The sequence below is a fragment of the Chenopodium quinoa genome, unplaced genomic scaffold (genome assembly GCF_001683475.1).
Source record: "Chenopodium quinoa cultivar QQ74 unplaced genomic scaffold, ASM168347v1, whole genome shotgun sequence".
Taxonomy (NCBI): domain Eukaryota; kingdom Viridiplantae; phylum Streptophyta; class Magnoliopsida; order Caryophyllales; family Amaranthaceae; genus Chenopodium; species Chenopodium quinoa.
The window spans coordinates 4,425,379-4,444,676 of NW_018742329.1; the positions used below are offsets into that span (position 1 = coordinate 4,425,379).

The 19,298-nt window shown below is 37.1% G+C and overlaps 1 protein-coding gene and 1 long non-coding RNA gene across 3 annotated transcripts; one reads left to right on the top strand and one right to left on the bottom strand.

Annotated features, from left to right (window-relative positions):
• The first annotated feature begins 320 nt into the window (after positions 1-320).
• LOC110690638 lies at positions 321-690 on the top strand. Its single transcript, XR_002505122.1, has 2 exons — positions 321-357; positions 441-690. It is a non-coding gene; the product is annotated as an uncharacterized LOC110690638 (long non-coding RNA).
• Positions 691-1,530: 840 nt separating this feature from the next.
• On the bottom strand, positions 1,531-4,642 carry LOC110690622 (transcription factor GTE11-like). 2 transcript variants are annotated; one of them, XM_021867479.1, is made up of 8 exons: positions 4,467-4,642; positions 3,184-3,989; positions 2,905-3,040; positions 2,647-2,871; positions 2,443-2,561; positions 2,250-2,316; positions 2,024-2,145; positions 1,531-1,934 (listed from the first exon to the last, which is right to left on the bottom strand). In XM_021867479.1, exons 2-8 carry the CDS (start codon positions 3,973-3,975, stop codon positions 1,692-1,694), a joined length of 1,704 nt encoding a protein of 567 aa, XP_021723171.1. In that variant the 5' UTR covers positions 3,976-3,989; positions 4,467-4,642; the 3' UTR covers positions 1,531-1,691. The 2 variants fall into 2 exon arrangements, with proteins under 2 accessions (XP_021723171.1, XP_021723166.1); XM_021867474.1 differs by having other exon boundaries at positions 2,647-3,040; positions 4,467-4,641.
• Between the last annotated feature and the right edge of the window lie 14,656 nt (positions 4,643-19,298).

Consider the following 19,298-nt stretch of genomic DNA (forward strand, 5'->3'; position numbering starts at 1 on the left):
ATGAACGATTTTCTTTGGAAGAGACTTTGATGTATGAAGTTTGCGTGTTTTTTTCCTGGCAAGATTGCTTTGGAATTTATGTCTCTTGATCTGCATGACTGAAATGCATATTAAAACCCTTAGTTTTGGCGAGTGGTACCTAACATGAGTTCCCTTAACTTGAAAATTAGTCTAGTTGAGTGAAACCAACCAATTAATTTAAGATCTCTGTTAATTTGACGTTTTGTATCTGTTTTCGGATCATTAAAACTTCTGTTTTTGGATCATCTAACTTCAGTTTTATTGCCACAGCTGAGCATTGGAAAACAGTGGAAAATGCTCCTTGATTGCAATGAGACTATCGAATTCATATTTCATGTAAGTTGTAATTCTGTTTTTACAGTTTCTGTATTCCTCTTGTATATGTTCTGCTTGAATGACGGCTTAATGTGTACTTTCAGGATGATGCTAAGAAACACGACAGGGGTGCCAAGAATCGTTACACTTGTTGAGTTGTATAGGTGCTGTAATGGGAAGGCTGGAGAAAGCTGCTGCTTGGAGCTGGAATGCTGATTCTAGTCTTATTGGTGTAGTGCTGTTGCTGAATTTCTGTTTTGATGCTAATGAAAATCATTTTTGCACTCTTTGAGCTTACAAAATCTAAAGATACATTCTTATATTTTATTTGATGGGTGTTAGCATTTTAGTCAAGCCTCTTAGCTTGTATGTTCTCTCTATGATCCTTGGTTATTTTGTCCAATATACCGTCAAATCATTTAATTTATTTTGCTCTTTGCTCCTTCCTGGAATCGATTAGCATAGCAAGCAACCACCATAATGTTAAGATTAAGACAATGTTAAATCATAGATAAATGAGACAGGTAAAAAAAATTATAGATAAATAAAATGCTCGAGAAATGAGAAATCAATTATAAGGGCTCCCCAATTTATAAAAATATAGGTAAATATGGTCCAGTTAAAAAAATCCTCAAGGAATGAGAATTTCTCTCCTATATAACTCTCCCGATTATAAGAGCATTTAGCTTGTCAAAAAATAGTTACAAGGGCAGTTAGAATGTAAATACAATGTTCCATGTATCTTACTAAATTTCGAGCTCTCAAAGATCCACATTATTTCTCTCTATCAGTGCGAAATTTATAATCGTATTTTTTTATGATAATAATAGCAAGATTAAAGAAATATAGAAAAATATGGACAATTAATTTAATTTAATAAAAGTTTCAGCCTTTAACAAAAAGTACTACCTACAGATATAGAAAAAAAGATGAAAAACAAAAAAAAACTAGTACTAGAATAGAAATAAAATGCACAAAACTGCAACAACAAAAATTTATACTAATATATTTTCATAGTTAGCAATCAATGAACAATACAAAGTTTAATATTAGTATTAGTTCCCACTATACAAAAAATAGGCTATTTATATGCTGCCAGCAACTAATATATATACTAAATCATGAACAATAGAGCTGAAACTGAATACACCACTAAAACCACAACCCTCTACAGCTTCATTTAGCAGCTTCATGGGGTCAAAACAAAAAATAACCATAGCCATAACCGTAAAAAAATCATTTACAAAACTATAAGGGAGAGAGATGGGATAAGAGCCACCTCTAGGAAGGGTTCCCTTAAGCCTCAAAGTTGAAAGTTATCTACATTGTTTGTCTATACATATATCTCTAATAATTCAAAGAACCTCTCCTTCCCATTCTTCTAAAAAAGCATCGTCAAAATCATAATTGACACTGTACTCTTCTTTGATATATAAACCCAAGTGTTCCAAGTGTCTCCTAAGATTATTAGTGCCTTTATAGTTCCACATAGTACGAGACGTACGATCCGGACACATCACAACCAAAGAGGTCCCAACCAAAGCCTCAAGATCCCTCATAACTTGAATGTTGTTATCAACATTAACAGATTGTTCAATCTGCATAAGAATAAAAGGTTGAATTTAATAACAAAATTCTCTAAACCTACAACCATATAACTTCTAAAGGTTATGAAAGTTCAACTCACCTTTCTAATGGCCATTCGGGCTGCTTCCCTCGCTTCTTGTCTTTGCCTTTTGAGTTTAGATTCTTCTCTTGATCGAGCAGCTGATTTGGCAGCTCTTATTTTTGCATCCATGTTAGATTTCTCTGTGACATGAATAGCATGTTTAGTTGCAGTTGAAGGCTTAAGTTAAAACTAAAAGTCAGATTCATGTATTCAACTGCACATAAGATAGTAAATGCATACTCACCTTCATGTTGCCGCCTGTGCATTATTTCCTTCTCTTTCTGCCGATTTGTTGTATCAGCTTCAGCACCCTAAACGTTTGAAAAGTACATGAGTAAATTTGCAAATGGAATGTATTTCTGAGCTTGCCAATAACAACAGAAATCAAAAAAAGACTGAACTTTCCAAGTGATTAGAAACTAAGATTTGGCAATTACCGGTTCCAACAATGTGTGATTTTGGGCCTTCGTTATGGTTTCTGCATACCGACTCTTCAATTTTGCAATATGCAGGGCTCTTGATGGAGAGAGCTCAACATCTGATATAGTTTCCAAGCCTATACAACAACAAAATGAGTATAGCTGACAAACTCAATGCAGCCATAATTACATCTAGATATTATTAGGATTTTAAACACTGACCTTTGGCAGTAGCACCGAAAGAGCCACTTGTAGAAGGAGCAGTAGCACCAAAAGAGCCACTTGTAGAAGGAGCAGTAGCACCGAAAGAGCCACTTGTAGAAGGAGCAGTAGCACCGAAAGAGCCATTTGTAGAAGGAGCAGTAGCACCGAAAGAGCCACTTGTAGAAGGAGCAGTAGCACCGAAAGAGCCACTTGTAGAAGGAGCAGTAGCACCGAAAGAGCCACTTGTAGAAGGAGCAGTAGCACCGAAAGAGCCACTTGTAGAAGGAGCAGTAGCACCGAAAGAGCCATTTGTAGAAGGAGCACTAGCATAGCCACGTTCTAAATCCATAAAACTCATACTTGCAGAATCTTGACCAAAGCTACCCTTTTGCAATGTTGAATTATGTTTATCCTGCACATTCAAAACTGTTAAAACCCACCACCAAGATTTTCATCTATATATGAATATAGTATATACATTAAACAAAGTAACCATTATTATAAGTAAGTTCCAACAAATTCTTCAGACCACAGAAGATAATGAAAGTAGCTCACCTTCACAGCAGTAAATTCATCACAAGGAATCATTTTCCGTGCTACAACGTCACAATTGAACTTTGATGAAGACAAAGGACAGGCACTCTTATGCAGATGAGTTTGCCTTATATCTTCGTGCTCCCCTCGCAATTTTATTTTTACAGGTTCCCAAAGACGATCAAACACCCTGATGAGAGTATTCGCACGCTGATGAATATAATGGCCAGGAGGATTGTATAACATTGCATTAGAAAACGTCAGCCTCACATCAGCCTCAAACTCTTCAGCATGATCATATCTATGCTGCAGCAATTTCTGTTTAATGGTCCCAAGATCCATTGGCTTTTTGATGATGTCAAAGTAGTCGTCAATATTCCACATAACAGGATCTACAGGGACTTCAAACGGGGCACTCAGAGGATTCTGCATCAGCTTTTTAAGAACAGCCTGACAAAGAATCGTCGTAGACCGGTCCAACTTCAACCTCTTTGATACAGGACCTTTGATCACTTCCTCTGATCTTCGTTTCAATCCAAGAGTAGAATTAACCTTTGTCCGATTGAAAGTTTCCGACGATTTCTTAAACCCACAGTCCGCTTTAGGCACTTGTTTTGACAATGGACATACTCCAAGCTCACGAAAGTTAGTTCCCAACATGTAATTTTCGACACCAGTACCGACTTCACTCGCATCATCAACAATCCGCGGCTTCTTCAAGCCGTTCGTAGGCTTCTTAACAAGAACTTTTAATCGCTGTTTCTTGCTCGTCATATCAGGTTCAGCAACACCTGAGAACACTTTGACCACCATGATTGATGGTCCGTCTGAAAACAATGGAAAACATCAATTTAAACTCATAAACTCATACAAAATTCTTCTCATAAATTACAAATTGCAGAAATTGAACAACCAAAATAACTCAAAAATTGACATAAAAATTTCCCCGCCTAAAAAAATATCGGCGTTAAATTCAAAGTTCAATCCTAACAATTAAAGGGTTATGCAATACATTAGCAACCAAATTTGATACCTCGAAAAATACATATTTATTTTTTGACGGAAAATTAAAAAAAAAAATAACATAATTTTAGGGATATTTGATTCAACAATCAAATTACTTTCATGATTTCCTTTTTTAGTAAAATAATCGCTGGTTATGATACTATAATCTTAGAATTTAGAAACAAAAGTTGAGATTTTGGAACCCTAAACTTAACGCACTGACAATTGAACTAGATAAGATCACAGATAAACCCTAGATTGGGAAAGTGATATGATGAAAACAAAAACAAACAACTTACATCAAAAGCTGCTTCAATGGGAGACAAATATCAGAAAGTGAACTGCGCTTCAATGGAGAACTTGACTGCGCTTCAATGGAGAAAGTGGAAAACTGAGAGAGAGGCTGGGTTAGAGCCCTAACAAAAGGCCATGAAGTCCTGAACCGCCTTAGTTTTTTTTTTTTTTTTTTTTTTTTTTTAATAAAGGTAAGAAAAAAAAGAGGCCTTAGTTTTTTTTGTTTTTTTTTTTTTTTTTAACAAAGGTAAGAAAAAAAAAGAGGACATTAGGAGACCCTACTCACGAGGGGAACTCCTAATTCAAACCGCCTTAGTTAGATTGGTCAGATTTCTTTTACTACGAGTACGTGTTTTTTTTTTTACAAGCAATTAGATACGAAGTAAATTTTTAAATATAAACCTTCTGTTCTTGAATTTTTGGCCCATTGAAATAATTTTTGACCGTAATATAGTGTTAATCTACAAGAAATATTATAGTCATTTGGGAACTCGTTGGATTCATAGGTATTTTTTATTAATATCTATTTTTTATAATTTTTACACGTATGAAATTGGAAATAAAATTATAATAAGGTGCGTTTTAGAGACCGCAAAAAGTCAAACGGGGCAAAAGATTAGGGACGGAGGGAGTAACACACTACACCCTCCTCCCCAAGTAACAACTAAAAAAAAAAAATCTCTGAACTACTCATATAAAAGCCTTAAAAAATATTACTCCTAGGGTTGTTAATGAACCGAGCTTGTTCGAGCTCAGCTCGGTCAAAGCTCGGCTCAAGATTAAACAAGACGATGCACGATCATGCTTAGCTTGCAAGGAGCTCAAATTAGTTTTTTTAAATAAATATTATACATTTATTTACATTTAAATAAAGTTAAAAAAAATACAATAACAACAGTCCACTACTATAATTAGGTAGTTTGGGTAAGTTACGTAACATGATTATGCATTTTACGGGCCCAAATGAGCCTAATTTCAAAATTGAGCTTATAACTAGCTTGATTTTGAACTCAAGCCAATAACGAGCTCAAGCCGAGCTCCACTTTTAAGCACTCGAGCTCGAGCCGAGCTCAATTTCCAAGGTTTGATGAGGCACGAGCTCGAGCCAAGCCTACCAATATTCATGCTCGACTCCGCTCATTAACAACTCTAATTATTACTACATTTTCTCTCTCCTCAAATTTTATACTTCGTACCTTTTAGTTGATATGTACATTTAAGTATAAGATTTTCACTTTTACTAATGTCTATTTATAGTTTATTATTATTATTATTATTATTTATAAACAAAATATATGTATATTTGAATAGTTAACAAATATTTCCTTGAATGCTTCCTAAAAAATGTGTAAATTTTTTTTGTCAAATTTGTCAGAACAAACCTTTTAAAAACAACATTTTGCAAAAAAAAAAAAAAAAAAAAAAAAAAAAAAAAAAAAACCTTTTAAAAGCCTTTTGGTTAAAAAAAACCACCACGGTTTTTTTTTTTTTTTTGCGCGAGAAAACCTATTTAGTATTTACTTAATTACCCTCTAATTTACTTAATTAATTGACAGGGTAAAGTCGTATCCCCAAATCAAAAGTAATACCTAAATCCTCTAACTAATGTAGATAGGGAAGTAGGGTCGAATCCACAGAGAAACGGATCTTTCTATTCCTAATTAACTAGTATGATCTAGATTATTAGGTAACCAATTATGTGAATTTGAATAATAAACTAAACTATGGAGATCAAGAATAGGGAGAAAATAATATATAAAAGGATCTAGGGCATAGGTTCACCAATAAATAATATTCCAGGGTAAAATATAATAATCATTCATCAATGCATATATGAATCGGATTATAAAGGGCTTTCGCTACGTATTATGATCACACAATTAATTTATCGGTATTAAATCTCATCTTTCGAATCTCGACCTAACCATTTATAAGTTAACCTGCCTATTGAAACTAGACCTAAACATCAATTCTCATCTGTCGAATCTCGAATCAATATTGTCAAACTCATGCATAAAAGATCGTGCCTAATCTAGTCACAGAGCATTAAATCAATCAATAGGAAATTAATCTAGCATTGACAATCAACAACAATAAATTACCCCTTCATATTATTTATGGATCCCCATAAACCCTAGAAATAGAACTACTCACACATAGTAAAAACTAAACTAATCAAAGCAATAAAACAAGTCATGATGAAAGGAATAAAATAAACAACTAAGATTAAGAGAAGAGAAATCGTTACCAAACAAATCTGGAATTAAGAGTAGATTAAGAACAAAGGTTTAAGAGAGAGAAAATCTAAGAAAACAATTAAGAGAGTAAAGAAAAAGTAAAAAGAGAGAGAGAAAGCTAAAATCGTATTACGGAGGAGTATTTATACTCCGTACAAATCCTAAACTAAAACAAACTAAAACGACGCTAATCGCCTCCCAATAAATACACGCGCCCGATCGGGCGAGGCACCGCCCGATCGGGCGCGCCTTTTTACACTCTAGTACCAATCTCGCGCCCGGCCGGGCGCGTCACCGAGCGCCAGCCTTAACTTCTCCCGCCCGGCCGGGAGTGACTCCGGGCGCCAGCCTCTTTGGCCGGGCGGCTCACTTGGGCCACTATTTGGACTACGATTGGGCTCCAATTCTTCGGGCCAATCTGGGTTTCCTCTTTTGGTCTTGAATACTCGGTCCAAATGCCTCGGTATCACCTATACCGAGCCCTTAATCACCGGTTCAATGGCTCTAACCGGCCCTGGGCTATAAAATCTGGTCGTGCTTCTCAAATGCTCGTGATTGCTCCAAAATATCTCGGGAAAATACTCCAAAAGTGTAATTTCCTACAAAAGACAACCAAATCTACGAAAACACTAGAAAACACCAATTAGTAATAAAAGTGGCTCTAAAGAGCCAAAAACACTACTAATTACGACCAAGGGACGGGGGTAAAATACTATATAAAATAGACGCATCAAACTCCTTCAAGCCAAACCTTTTCTTGTCCCTAAGCAAAGATCTCATCAATGAATCAATAAATATGCTTCACCCCAAAAGTAAAAATCAAGCACAAACGATCCAGGGTAAATCAAATAAACATGCTTCAAAATCAACCAATCAAATCCATCTAATTACCAATCTTTCCTAACGATTGTCAAACAGAGCAAACCACAATAGCATATAGAATTCAAGACTAGTGCTCACACACTCAACTCTCATTTTTTTGGCGAGTACAAGATGTACTCGATCGCTCTCCATCCAACCCCTTTATGTGAACAATGCACACTCATCTCACACTCTCGTGTGTATAAAACAATGAACGCTTAACCTACTAGTCGACTCGAAATATGTCAAATCATAACTTGCATTGATAAGCAACACTTTCACATTTATACAGTTCTATGCACAAAGGTCAGAAGGTCTTTAAAGCTTGTAATGTAAGGCTAGGGTAAAGGGTAGGAATCAGTTGGGAATAAGTGAGAGAAAAGCTATGCTTAAGGCAACAAATCCTATCGAAGCCCATGATCAAAATAAATAATGATCAACATCTCCTACATAACCAACTCTAACATCCACCAAATATACTCCAATCATAATAAACAATCCCAACTCTTACATATCACTCATAAGATATAATAATGAAGAAGTGGAGTGAATAAACAAACTTTATTTCCAAACTTGAATTTTTCATTGAAGCTCTATTATTTTTCTTTTGATCAACCTCCAACTAGAACATTTGAACATTGAATACTATTCTTTTGAAGTTCACTTATTTTTTTTCACATATTTTTTTGAACTTCTCTTTTTTTTTCTTCATAACATCATGCTTTATTTTTTTTTCAAGAAAATATAACTCTCAAACTCATCAAAAATAAACATAATCAAAAACAAAATAACTTCTCAAAACCCACCCAAATTGTGCAAATAATAAGCACACTACAAACTCCCTCACCTCAAAATCTCCCCCAAGCCAAGCTTGGGACTAGTAACCGATGGGGCAAAATAGGCTTGTAATATGGCTAATAAAACAACAAAAAGTCAAGGCAACAACATGGGTAGCAAGAAGGGAACAAATGTATCTACAATATCAGGAGGCTACCTAAAAGAACAAATGCCTTCGTCCTCCACAATGTGCATAATAATGAATCATATAAATATTACTAATAGTTGCAAACCAATACTCAAATTCATTGACATACCAGGAATTATGGAACTATCACACATTCCTAACCAAATCAACTAGTCAAGCACTATATTCACAAGTAGTTGGACAAAATTGACGCATGTTAAGGTTTCAAGGCAATCAAACATCAAATCATGATCAACTAATCCACAATGCATATCATCAAATACCAAGAATCAAAACAATTTTCTCAAGTAAGGGGCACAAGGAAGCATAATTTACAATTCATTGGAATGTATTTTTGGATTTTTTATTTTTCAATTTTTTTTTTTCAATATAAAAGAAAGCAATAAAACTAACCTAGAAAGCAAGAAATCTAACATTAGAAAACACACCAAAAATAAAAGAAAAGAGGAAAAGAAATATACCAAATCCAAAATCTCCCCCAAGCCAGAATCAGACAATGTCCTCATTGGCTCGGGAACTAGCCCAGCATAGCTAGTCCTGATCATCCTCATCCATCGAGCCGAAACCCGCACCTCCACTGCCACCTGCACCAGAAGAGCTACCACCAAAATAATCAGCATGAAAACTCCCCCCCCCCCCCCGCCGGTCCCCCGAAAGGAATGTCCTGGTCGTACCCATAGAAGGAAGAATAGTCAGTGTAAATACCATGGACAGTGGGATCCCTATCGTATCCCTGTGGTGGAGGCTGAAACCAGTCAGGGTGAATAGCGTCGCCGGGAATGTTGCCCTGACGAGCATAATCATCATACATAGGGTAGAGAGCTCTACCCTGGTTCCTCTCTAGGTACCCTAACCTATGGTTTATGGAACCAACCATCCTCCTAAGGTCAGTATGGGAATTCTCTATACGTCTTAAGGCCTGACCTATACTCTGAAGGTCCCAAACTGGGTCAGAGTCAACATGAGGGACGGAGTGAGACATACGAGGTGGAGAGAATGCCACCTCGGGCTGAGGTTGGGGTGGTGGAACTGGTGGTGGTGGTGCCTCCCCCCTAGCGTTGGCAACTAAAACATCATAAGTGTAAGATGGTTGCCCTGGGGGAAAGGCGGTCAAGTCAGGACTGGGTAGGGGAAAGATGGGCAAAGGTTGCTCGCTCCCAGTCCTAATACACCAAAAGGGTGTCTGCTTGCTATCTGGTCGAACCCACCCCAACTCCTCAAAATACCTAGCAGTCATATAGGTATCTGGTCCACAGTTGGTCAGCTGGTGGGGTCCATCCACTATAAAACCGGCCTTTTTCACTGCTATCCGAGTGATAAGGCCTCCTAAACGGATGGGGGTGCGAGATGTGGTGCTGGCCGGGCATGTCTACTCAAATGGTGAACAATAAACCTACCTATGTTCAATTTCCTGTACCCATACACATAGTGTCCTATGACAGCTAGTTCGTTAGATTGGGCATTATGGGGCTCGTTCCTACCTAAAAAACACAAACCTACAAATCTTTGCCAGATTTTTGGGACAGGGTAGTGAATAGGTTTGGTACTAGCATGTTGGGGGTCAGGAGTAGGCAAACCAGTCAAAGCATGATATATGTCACCCATTTTATAGTCCGCATGCCATTGGCGGTGAGATAGTTCAGAATTTAATTCAAATAATTTACAAAATTCTACAAAAGTTAAACTAATATTTCTATTGTTCAACCTAAAAAATAAATTTGGCCCATTTCTACTACTAACAACATGTAAAGAAGACAAGAATTCACAAGTAAGTTCTCGGAATGTAGGATAGTGCATATCAACAAATTTTCTCATGCCAATTTCATTTAAAAAACGTTTTACAAAATCATATAAACCAAATGATTCTAGAGTAGGGCGGTGTAACCACCGAGAAGGAATTACCTCACGACCGATTAAGTGTTCTAGCCGCTCCTTTTTCTCTCGGTTAGCAATACGGATCGTCGGTCAGTATGGAAGTTGCAAATCTGGGTCATATTCCTCCCTCGAACTGGAGCTCCTACCTAAAATGGACCTAGCCCTCTTTGAAGCCATGTTAGAAAATGGGTTTGAAAATATATTTGAATAAAATCTGAAAATTTTTATATGGAAATGTAGAGGATGAAGAGAGGATTACAAATATGTAAAAAGTTTTGAATTTGGTTAAGGGATGAAGGAGAAATCTTAGAGAGAAGGTAGAGAGAATTTGAGTTTTAGAGTGAGAAAGTAATGGAGGAAAGAAGAAATGAAGGAAGAAAGAAGAAAAGAAAGAAGAAAAGGACGCGAAACCCACTCGCGCCCGGTCGGGCGATCTGGTATTTATATTTTCGGAGGTTCTCGCGCCCGGTCGGGCGCCTTTCGCCTAATCGGGCAATCTGATACTCGATTTTCCTCAACACTCGCACCCGGTCGGGTGCCCCTTGCCCGGTCGGGCGATCTAACGCTCAACATCTGATGGTCTCTCGCGCCCGGTCGGCTGGCATTCGCCCGGTCGGGCGATCTAATGAGATAATTTTCGCCTCTTCTCGAGCCCGGTCGGGCGAGATTCGCCCGATCGGGCGGACAATTTAGTCCGTATACGACGAGTTTTGCGCCCGGTCGGGCGGCCATTGCCCGGCCGGGCGAAATTACTTGATTTTGAAGACTTGCTCTCGCGCCCGATCGGGCGAGCTTCGCCCGGTCGGGCCCGAGGCTAAATTATCGAATTTTTATTTTCTTCTTTTCTCTAAAATTTGGCTAACTCTTTTCCTTCAAACCTGTACGAACACTCATAAAACTCGTTAAATTCCCCCATCTCTCCTCTCATAAGAAAAAGGAAAGAAACACTAGTCTAAAAAGCATTAAAAATACGGGTTGCCTCCCGCAAAACGCTGGTTTATCTAGGTCCCGCACGACCTTATTACCAAGTACAATAACTAGGACCCTTGGCCTAACGCTTGATCGGGTGGTTTCTCACCCGGTCTAGCGGTGTTTAGGCTACGACGCGGCTTCCTGACATACCTTGTGGGACGCCAATTCACCTTATCGGGTGGATCCTCCTTGACTTGGGTAAGGGGTTCTTCAATGCTACTCACCAAAGATCCTTCTTTGATCGAGGATTGCTTCAAATTGTCATTGCATTCAACACTTGCAACTCGATCTGGCGGAACACTTACCGTAGGCTCAAATCGCACAACTTGCTTGATCGGTTCCACCTTTTCATCCTCGAAACCAAAACTAACGGTGTAAAGTGCTCTTTCTATTGCATCGACTTCCTTCTTCCATTTGTCTATCTCATCTGAAAGGGATGCAACACAAGATACCGCCTCCAAGGGATCTTTTTCAAGAGCTTGGGGCTTGTTAGAATAATTCTCAACCACATTAACACTAAAACATTTTTCTCAGTCATGGAGCTTTTAGGGGTATTATTAAGATTAAAAATAACTTTATCATCCCCTATTGATAGTGTTAAATTACCACTTCTCACATCTATGATTGCTCCTGCAATGTTAAGGAATGGTCTACCCAAGATAATTGGGGTTTGCATATCCTCAGCCATATCAAGAACAACAAAATCAACAGGTATATAAAATTTACCTACTCTAACGGGGACATCCTCTAAAACACCTAAGGGGTATTTGAAAGAACGATCGGCCATTTGTAGAGTTATATTGGTAGCTTTTAATTTACCCATATTTAACTTGGAACACACAGATAATGGTATGACGCTAACGCTAGCACCCAAATCACACAATGCATTATCGATCATTAGATTGCCTATATGACAAGGGATAGAAAAACTACTCGGATCTTTTAATTTAGGTGGAGACTTATTTTGAAGTACGACACTACACTCTGCAGTGAAAGCTACTGTCTCTACCTCACTAATAGACCTTTTCCTTGTCAATATTTCTTTCATAAATTTTGCATATGAAGGAATTTGTGTGATTAATTCAGTGAAGGGAATTGTTACCTTCAAATCTTTTACCATCTCCAGGAACTTACCAAACTGTTTATCCAAATTTGTCTTCAATTAACGATTGGGAAATGGAAGTTTGATAATTGGCTTTGGAGTATTATTGCTCTTGTCTAGAGTAGCCACCTTCTCTAGAATCGTACCCTGCAATGTAGAATTAGATATGTTAGTACTATGCTTTAGCCCTGCAGGGCTATTAACTACATTGTTTGGTTTAACGAAATCAAGATTAGCGTTATTTAATAAAACAGGTTCATCAACCCTGGGCATAGGGAGCTCTTCATAGTTTGAACCACTCCTTAGAATAATAGCAAATGCTTGATCCGTAGGCCTGGTCGGATGTGCCGGCAGAGCTCCCTGTTGGCGGGCTTGTAGAGTAGTGGAAAGTTGCGCAATTTGATTATCTACAATTTTATTATGTGCTAGAGTTTGATCAATTGTCGCATCTCTATTCTCCATGTGCTTTTGCATATTAACCAACATTGCTCTAATTTCCACCAGAGAAGGGTCAGAAGATGAGGAGGATTGCTGTGGTTGGTTCTTCTGGCCAGCATTGGGATGGTAATATTTCTGCTGCTGTTGTTGTTGTGGCGCCTGTGGTTCTTGTGGTGGTGAATTCTGAACATTAGTACTCCGGTAGGAAAGGTACGTATGGTTCCGATACCCAGGATTGTAGGTGTTGGAGTATGGGTTATTCTGCCTATAAGCTTGAAAGACATTAACTTGCTCCACGGAACTCCTGCAATCTTGTTCCCATTGACCTAAAATACCATAATTTTCACAGAAGGCCTCATTAGAATTATTATTAATCGCAGAAACATTAGCTACATTAGCAGTGCTCAGATTATCTAATTTTTGGCAAATAGAGGTTAGCTGAGCTTGCAAAAAGGATACAGAGTCAACACTATGCTTTCCCTTGTTAGCAAATCCTCTAGGATTCCCATATTGGGAATTGTGTATTGCCATGTCTTCAATAACCTGACCTGCATCTTAAACATCAAGATTCATAAATCTCCCACTAACTGCAGAATCTAAAATTATTCGAGAAGAATTTCCAAGGCCATTATAAAAGGCTTGGATTAACTGCCATTGTGCTAAAATATGGTGGGGGCAGTCTCTTTGTAGATCCTTGAACCTCTCCCAAGCCCCATATAAAGATTCATCGGCTTCTTGGGCAAAGTTCTGAATCGCACTCCGTAGTACGGCTGTTCTCTCTGCAGGATAATACTTGCTATAAAAATTCAAAATAAGAGTTTCCTAGTCAGTTATACCAAGTGCAGTTCTATTTAAGCCATTAAACCACAATTTAGCTTTTCCAGTTAAAGAAAAAGGAAAGAGAATCTCCCTGATTTGGTCTTGAGTGACCCCGGCTTGCCTGATGGTGTTACAATATTGACAATAGTCGGCAATGTGAAGATTTGGGTCTTCAGCCTTTGCTCCACTAAATTGCTTCCTCTCTAACATCGTTATAAATTGAGGTTTAATTTCGAATTGAACCCTATCAAGAGCCGGAGTAGGGGTGAGATGTGGAAAATCTGTAAGCTTTGGTTGTGAGTAATCACTAAGCTTCTTTGGAACCGCCATCTCTGATTCTGCGTCTGATGATACTTCTGAATCGCTAGAACCAGTCGGAGGGTCGCGGTGATTATTGTTATTATCACCAGAATCCGCCAGGATTTGCTTGTAGAGATTTTTCTGTCTATGAAAGGAACGTTCAATCTCGGGATCGAATGGGATGTACCCCGATCTGGAACACCTGGGCATAAACAAAAACTAGAAGCAAATGTGAGATTTGCCCCAAAGAACTAACGTTCTCTGAGATAAAAAGAAAATAACCTAGACTACAAAAATAATCAGAAATAAAAATTAAACCGTTTCCCCGGCAACGACGCCAAATTTTGACAGGGTAAAGTCGTATCCCCAAATCAAAAGTAATACCTAAATCTCTAACTAACGTAGATAAGGAAGTAGGGTCGAATCCACAGAGAAACGGATCTTTCTATTCCTAATTAACTAGTATGATCTAGATTATTAGGTAACCAATTATGTGAATTTGAATAATAAACTAAACTATGGAGATCAAGAATAGGGAAAAAATAATATATAAAAGGATCTAGGGCATAGGTTTACCAATAAATAATATTCCAGGGTAAAATATAATAATCATTCATCAATGCATATATAAATCAGATTATAAAGGGCTTTCGCTACGTATTATAATCACACAATTAATTTATCGGTATTAAATCTCATCTTTTGAATCTCGACCTAACCATTTATAAGTTAACCTGCCTATTGAAACTAGACCTAAACATCAATTCTCATCTGTCGAATCTCGAATCAATATTGTCAAACTCATGCATAAAAGATCGGGCCTAATCTAGTCACAGAGCATTAAATCAATCAATAGGAAATTAATCTAGCATTGACAATCAACAACAATAAATTACCCCTTCATATTATTTATGGATCCCCATAAACCCTAGAAATAGAACTACTCACACATAGTAAAAACTAAACTAATCAAAGCAATAAAACAAGTCATGATGAAAGGAATAAAATAAACAACTAAGATTAAGAGAAGAGAAATCGTTACCAAACAAATCTGGAATTAAGAGTAGATTAAGAACAAAGGTTTAAGAGAGAGAAAATCTAAGAAAACAATTAAGAGAGTAAAGAAAAAGTAAAAAGAGAGAGAGAGCTAAAATCGTATTACGGAGGAGTATTTATACTCCGTACAAATCCTAAACTAAAACAAACTAAAACGACGCTAATCGTCTCCCAATAAATACACGCGCCCGATCGGGCGCGCCTTTTTACACTCTAGTACCAATCTCGCGCCCGGCCGGGCGCGTCACCGGGCGCCAGCCTTAACTTCTCCCGCCCGGCCAGGCGCGCCTCCGGGCGCCAACCTCTTTGGCCGGGCGACTCACTTGGGCCACTATTTGGACTACGATTGGGCTCCAATTCTTCGGGCCAATCTGGGTTTCCTCTTCTGGTCTTGAATACTCGGTCCAAATGCCCCGGTATCACCTATACCGAGCCCTTAATCACCGGTTCGATGGCTCTAACCGGCACTGGGCTATAAAATCTAGTCGTGCTTCTCCAATGCTCGTGATTGCTCCAAAATATCTCGGGAAAATACTTCAAAAGTGTAATTCCCTGCAAAAGTCAACCAAATCTACGAAAACACTAGAAAACACCAATTAGTAATAAAAGTGGCTCTAAAGAGCCAAAAACACTACTAATACGACCAAGGGACGGAGGTAAAATACTATATAAAATAGACGCATCATTAATCTCTAATTTCCTCCTATTTCTTCTAATCTATTAACTATTACTAAAACAAAACATGCTGACATCATTAAAGAACACTTGTCAATTTCTTATGAAATTTTTTTCCGCCAAAAGTATTTTTGACATCATCATTTTTTTTCTCTATTTTTTTTTCTCTTAAGTTCTAAAACTAAACAATTACAATATTTCTTTCAAAATTAATAAATAGGATTATGATTACACTTTTTTGAATCCTTCACCAAAAAAAATGACACTTTTTGAATGAAGAATATTGACAACTATTTTAAACAAATAAAATCTATTTAAATCATGCAACGTATGGGATTAATCTAGTTAAGCTCTAATCCACTAACTTACTAAATAATAATATTTAATTAATCAGCTTGTCTTGTGTGCGACCGGCCACACCGTGTGACCACTTAAAGTAACCCCTATAACATTGATTAAGTAACCCCTGTAATACCAATCAAGTAACCCCTATAACACTGATCGAGTAACTCTATAATAGTGATGAAGAAACCCCTTTAACACTGATCAAGTAACCCTTATTACACTAGCAAAGTAACCCCTATAATGTCTGGCCACACGGTATGGCCAGCCACATATAAGACTTTGTGTTAATTTATATATAAAACAAACCACCATTCCCGACCACCGCCACCCCTTCCTCCTCTCCTGGTAGCAACCCCCTCCCCCCCACCTGACCCGCCACTCAAATCCCCAACCTTCGGCGACCTACATCCACTACCGTCCAACCCTGTTTTTCCCCTTTATCCCCTCCGGCGACCACCACCTTTTCATTTTGAAAAATAAGCCTTAGAAAATCAATTTGGGGGGTTTTTAATTTTATGCTTCTTGCTTGCAATTGATACTTGTTTTTGCTTTGATTATGTCTATATGTGATGCTAAAGTGATTTAAAAGCAAATTGCATTTGATTTGGACTTAATTTGAGCATGTTTAATTTGAGTAAACTAGAGCCAAAAGTTTGAAAGGAGGTGGTGGTCGCCGACGGGGATAAGGGAGGGAGGGTCGGCCGGCGGTGGAGGTAGGTCGCCGGAGATGGGTTGATCCGGGTAGAGGTGGGGGTTGCTGCCAAGGGAGGGGGAAAGGGAAGGGTGATTGGTTGGTGGTTGGGTGGTGGTTTATTTATATATATAAATTAAATATAATTATTAAAGTAATTTGATGGATTAGAGGTTAGTTAGAAGAAATGGGAGAAAATTAGAGATTAATTAAGTTCATTAGAGGTTAATTAAGTTAATAGGTTTTCTCTCGCTAAAATAATGGACGTGGTGATTTTTTTAAACAAAAAAGCTTTTAAAAGGTTTTTTTTTCGCAAAATGGTGAATTTTAAAAGTTTTTTATTTATTTTCTTCTTCTTTTTTTTAACGAAAAATGAGTATATGTTAATTTGAAATAATGTTATAACGTATTTGAATTATTTTTTTTATTATTATTTTTTTTCTATATTGACATATATTTTTTCAAACAAAGTCTATTAATTCAACAAATAATAACGCAAATCAATAAAAATGTCTAACAACAAAAATATAATAATTTGAATATAGTAGGTTGTATTAACAATATTGAACATTTACATATACAAAATGAACGAACATTTACATATATACAAAAATGAACATTTTTATGTGATTTGAAACCGAAAAATATAAGAGGACATCATTATGAAGGAAAAGGGGGTGCAACCGTGCAGGTAGTGCTACCTATACAAGGGTGTAGGTAAAAACTAGTATGGGTTAGATCCTTCTAATAATAAATGGTGTGGGTCTTTTATACGATTGTGCAATCATGGGACAATGTGGGTCGTATCAAGGTTTAAAGTAAACCTACTTTACTAAGCACTGGTACTAGTTTTCCTTTATTTTTCTATTTTGCAAATGTTATTTTCACACACCAAAGCTTGTATAAATTGTTTGTAAGGATGTTTTTATTATTATTTTTTTAATTTTGAAAACGGCTAAAATTACATTAATTGATCGACTTTACAACAAATAGAAAAGTTAAGTAACATAAGTTACTATTATGCAACATCAACTAAGGCCATTAACGACATTTTTACCTAGAAGCTATTATACAACAAGTGAACACAAATAAGACTTACTAACTAACCAATTTACATTTAAACATGCGATGAGACTATTGATAGAATGGGGAAGTAAATGATGATGCTTCGTGGTGCAAAGTCTTTTCGAACATACAAATAAAAGTCGATGAATATTGCTGAAATGACGAAGTTAGCCAAAATCCATATGACTTATGCTAAGTGACGAAACCATTTTCCACGGATTAAAATATATAAAATCCTCTTGATATTTGTGTTGATATCAATCACATTTCCTTGTGATCAGACAAAGTTATTCCAAAAAAAAAAAAAAATCCTAGGTATTGTACATGTATAATTGTATATATATCCCCTACTCTATGGGATAATAAACACTTCTCTATTCTTTATTTTACAATCGTGATCAATTTTCATTATATATTTATTATTTTTATGTTAGGTTTAACTATACTAAAATCTACATACAAAAATACTAGTGTACTTTTTTTTCTTTTAATTTTTATCCTCTAATTAGTTATTACTTCGTCCGTAATTTTTTTTTTTTTTTTGCCAATTTGACGTCTTACGATCTCTAAGATGTGTATTAATTATACATATCTCCGGTTCTGTAATATACTAGTATGAAGTAGGGATATAAGCAGTAATACGACAGACAAATTCCATGTATTAATTTTAAATGGCGAGCATGATTTAAGAAGTGAATTGCTATATACCGCCAACGTTTTTTATCAAACCGCCGACAAAAGTAATGAAGGGACAAAATTACCCTTACTCATTTATAAGTCCATTAAGCTTCAAACTCAATCGTCAACCACCCCAAAAGCAATCACCAACGCCCAAGCCGCCACCAGCCATGCAATGATGCAATAACAAGTAATGGAGTAATTATAATAGAGAGTACTTTTTTTTACAAACAAATAATTTTAATGCTAATAAATAAAAAAATAAAAATCTAGCAGTGAAAACCAATGCCGATCGGCGCCCAAAATCGGTCGACCATGACCAACAATCGGAGCCCAAAACCGGTTGGCCAGGGTAACCAACGGTTTTGAGTGCCGGTTACCGGTGACGTCAACCGGCGTTGAGCGTCAATAGTGAAAGTCGGAGGTGGTAAAAAAAAGGGAAAACGAACTGGTTTTTCCGACCACCGCAATACCAGTCTGTCACCTTCGGGGTATAGTAAGGGCATTGGTGTTCAATCACCTTAAATGTTAACGTTGTTGATAAAAACTGTTGGCGGTATTTACACCCCCCTTTAAGAGCAAGTTTAGCCTCAAGTCTTAAGACTTAGACGTGACATCATTTTTGGTAGTCCCTATTGAAAATGATGTCATCAAATTCTTGTTAAAACTCGCCAAGACTTACACAAATTTATCATTTTAGCCCTAAGACTTAAATATTTGACATATTATGTAGAAAAG

What these genes read in the sequence shown, in the direction of transcription:
- LOC110690622 (XM_021867474.1), bottom strand. Translation starts at nt 3,975, where the DNA reads ATGGTGGTCAAAGTGTTCTCAGGTGTTGCTGAACCTGATATGACGAGC. An exon ending in ATGAATTTACTGCTGTGAAG is followed by an intron (nt 3,041 to 3,183) that starts GTGAGCTACTTT and finishes TTGAATGTGCAG; the next exon opens with GATAAACATAATTCAACATT. An exon ending in CCCGAATGGCCATTAGAAAG is followed by an intron (nt 1,935 to 2,023) that starts GTGAGTTGAACT and finishes ATTCTTATGCAG; the next exon opens with ATTGAACAATCTGTTAATGT.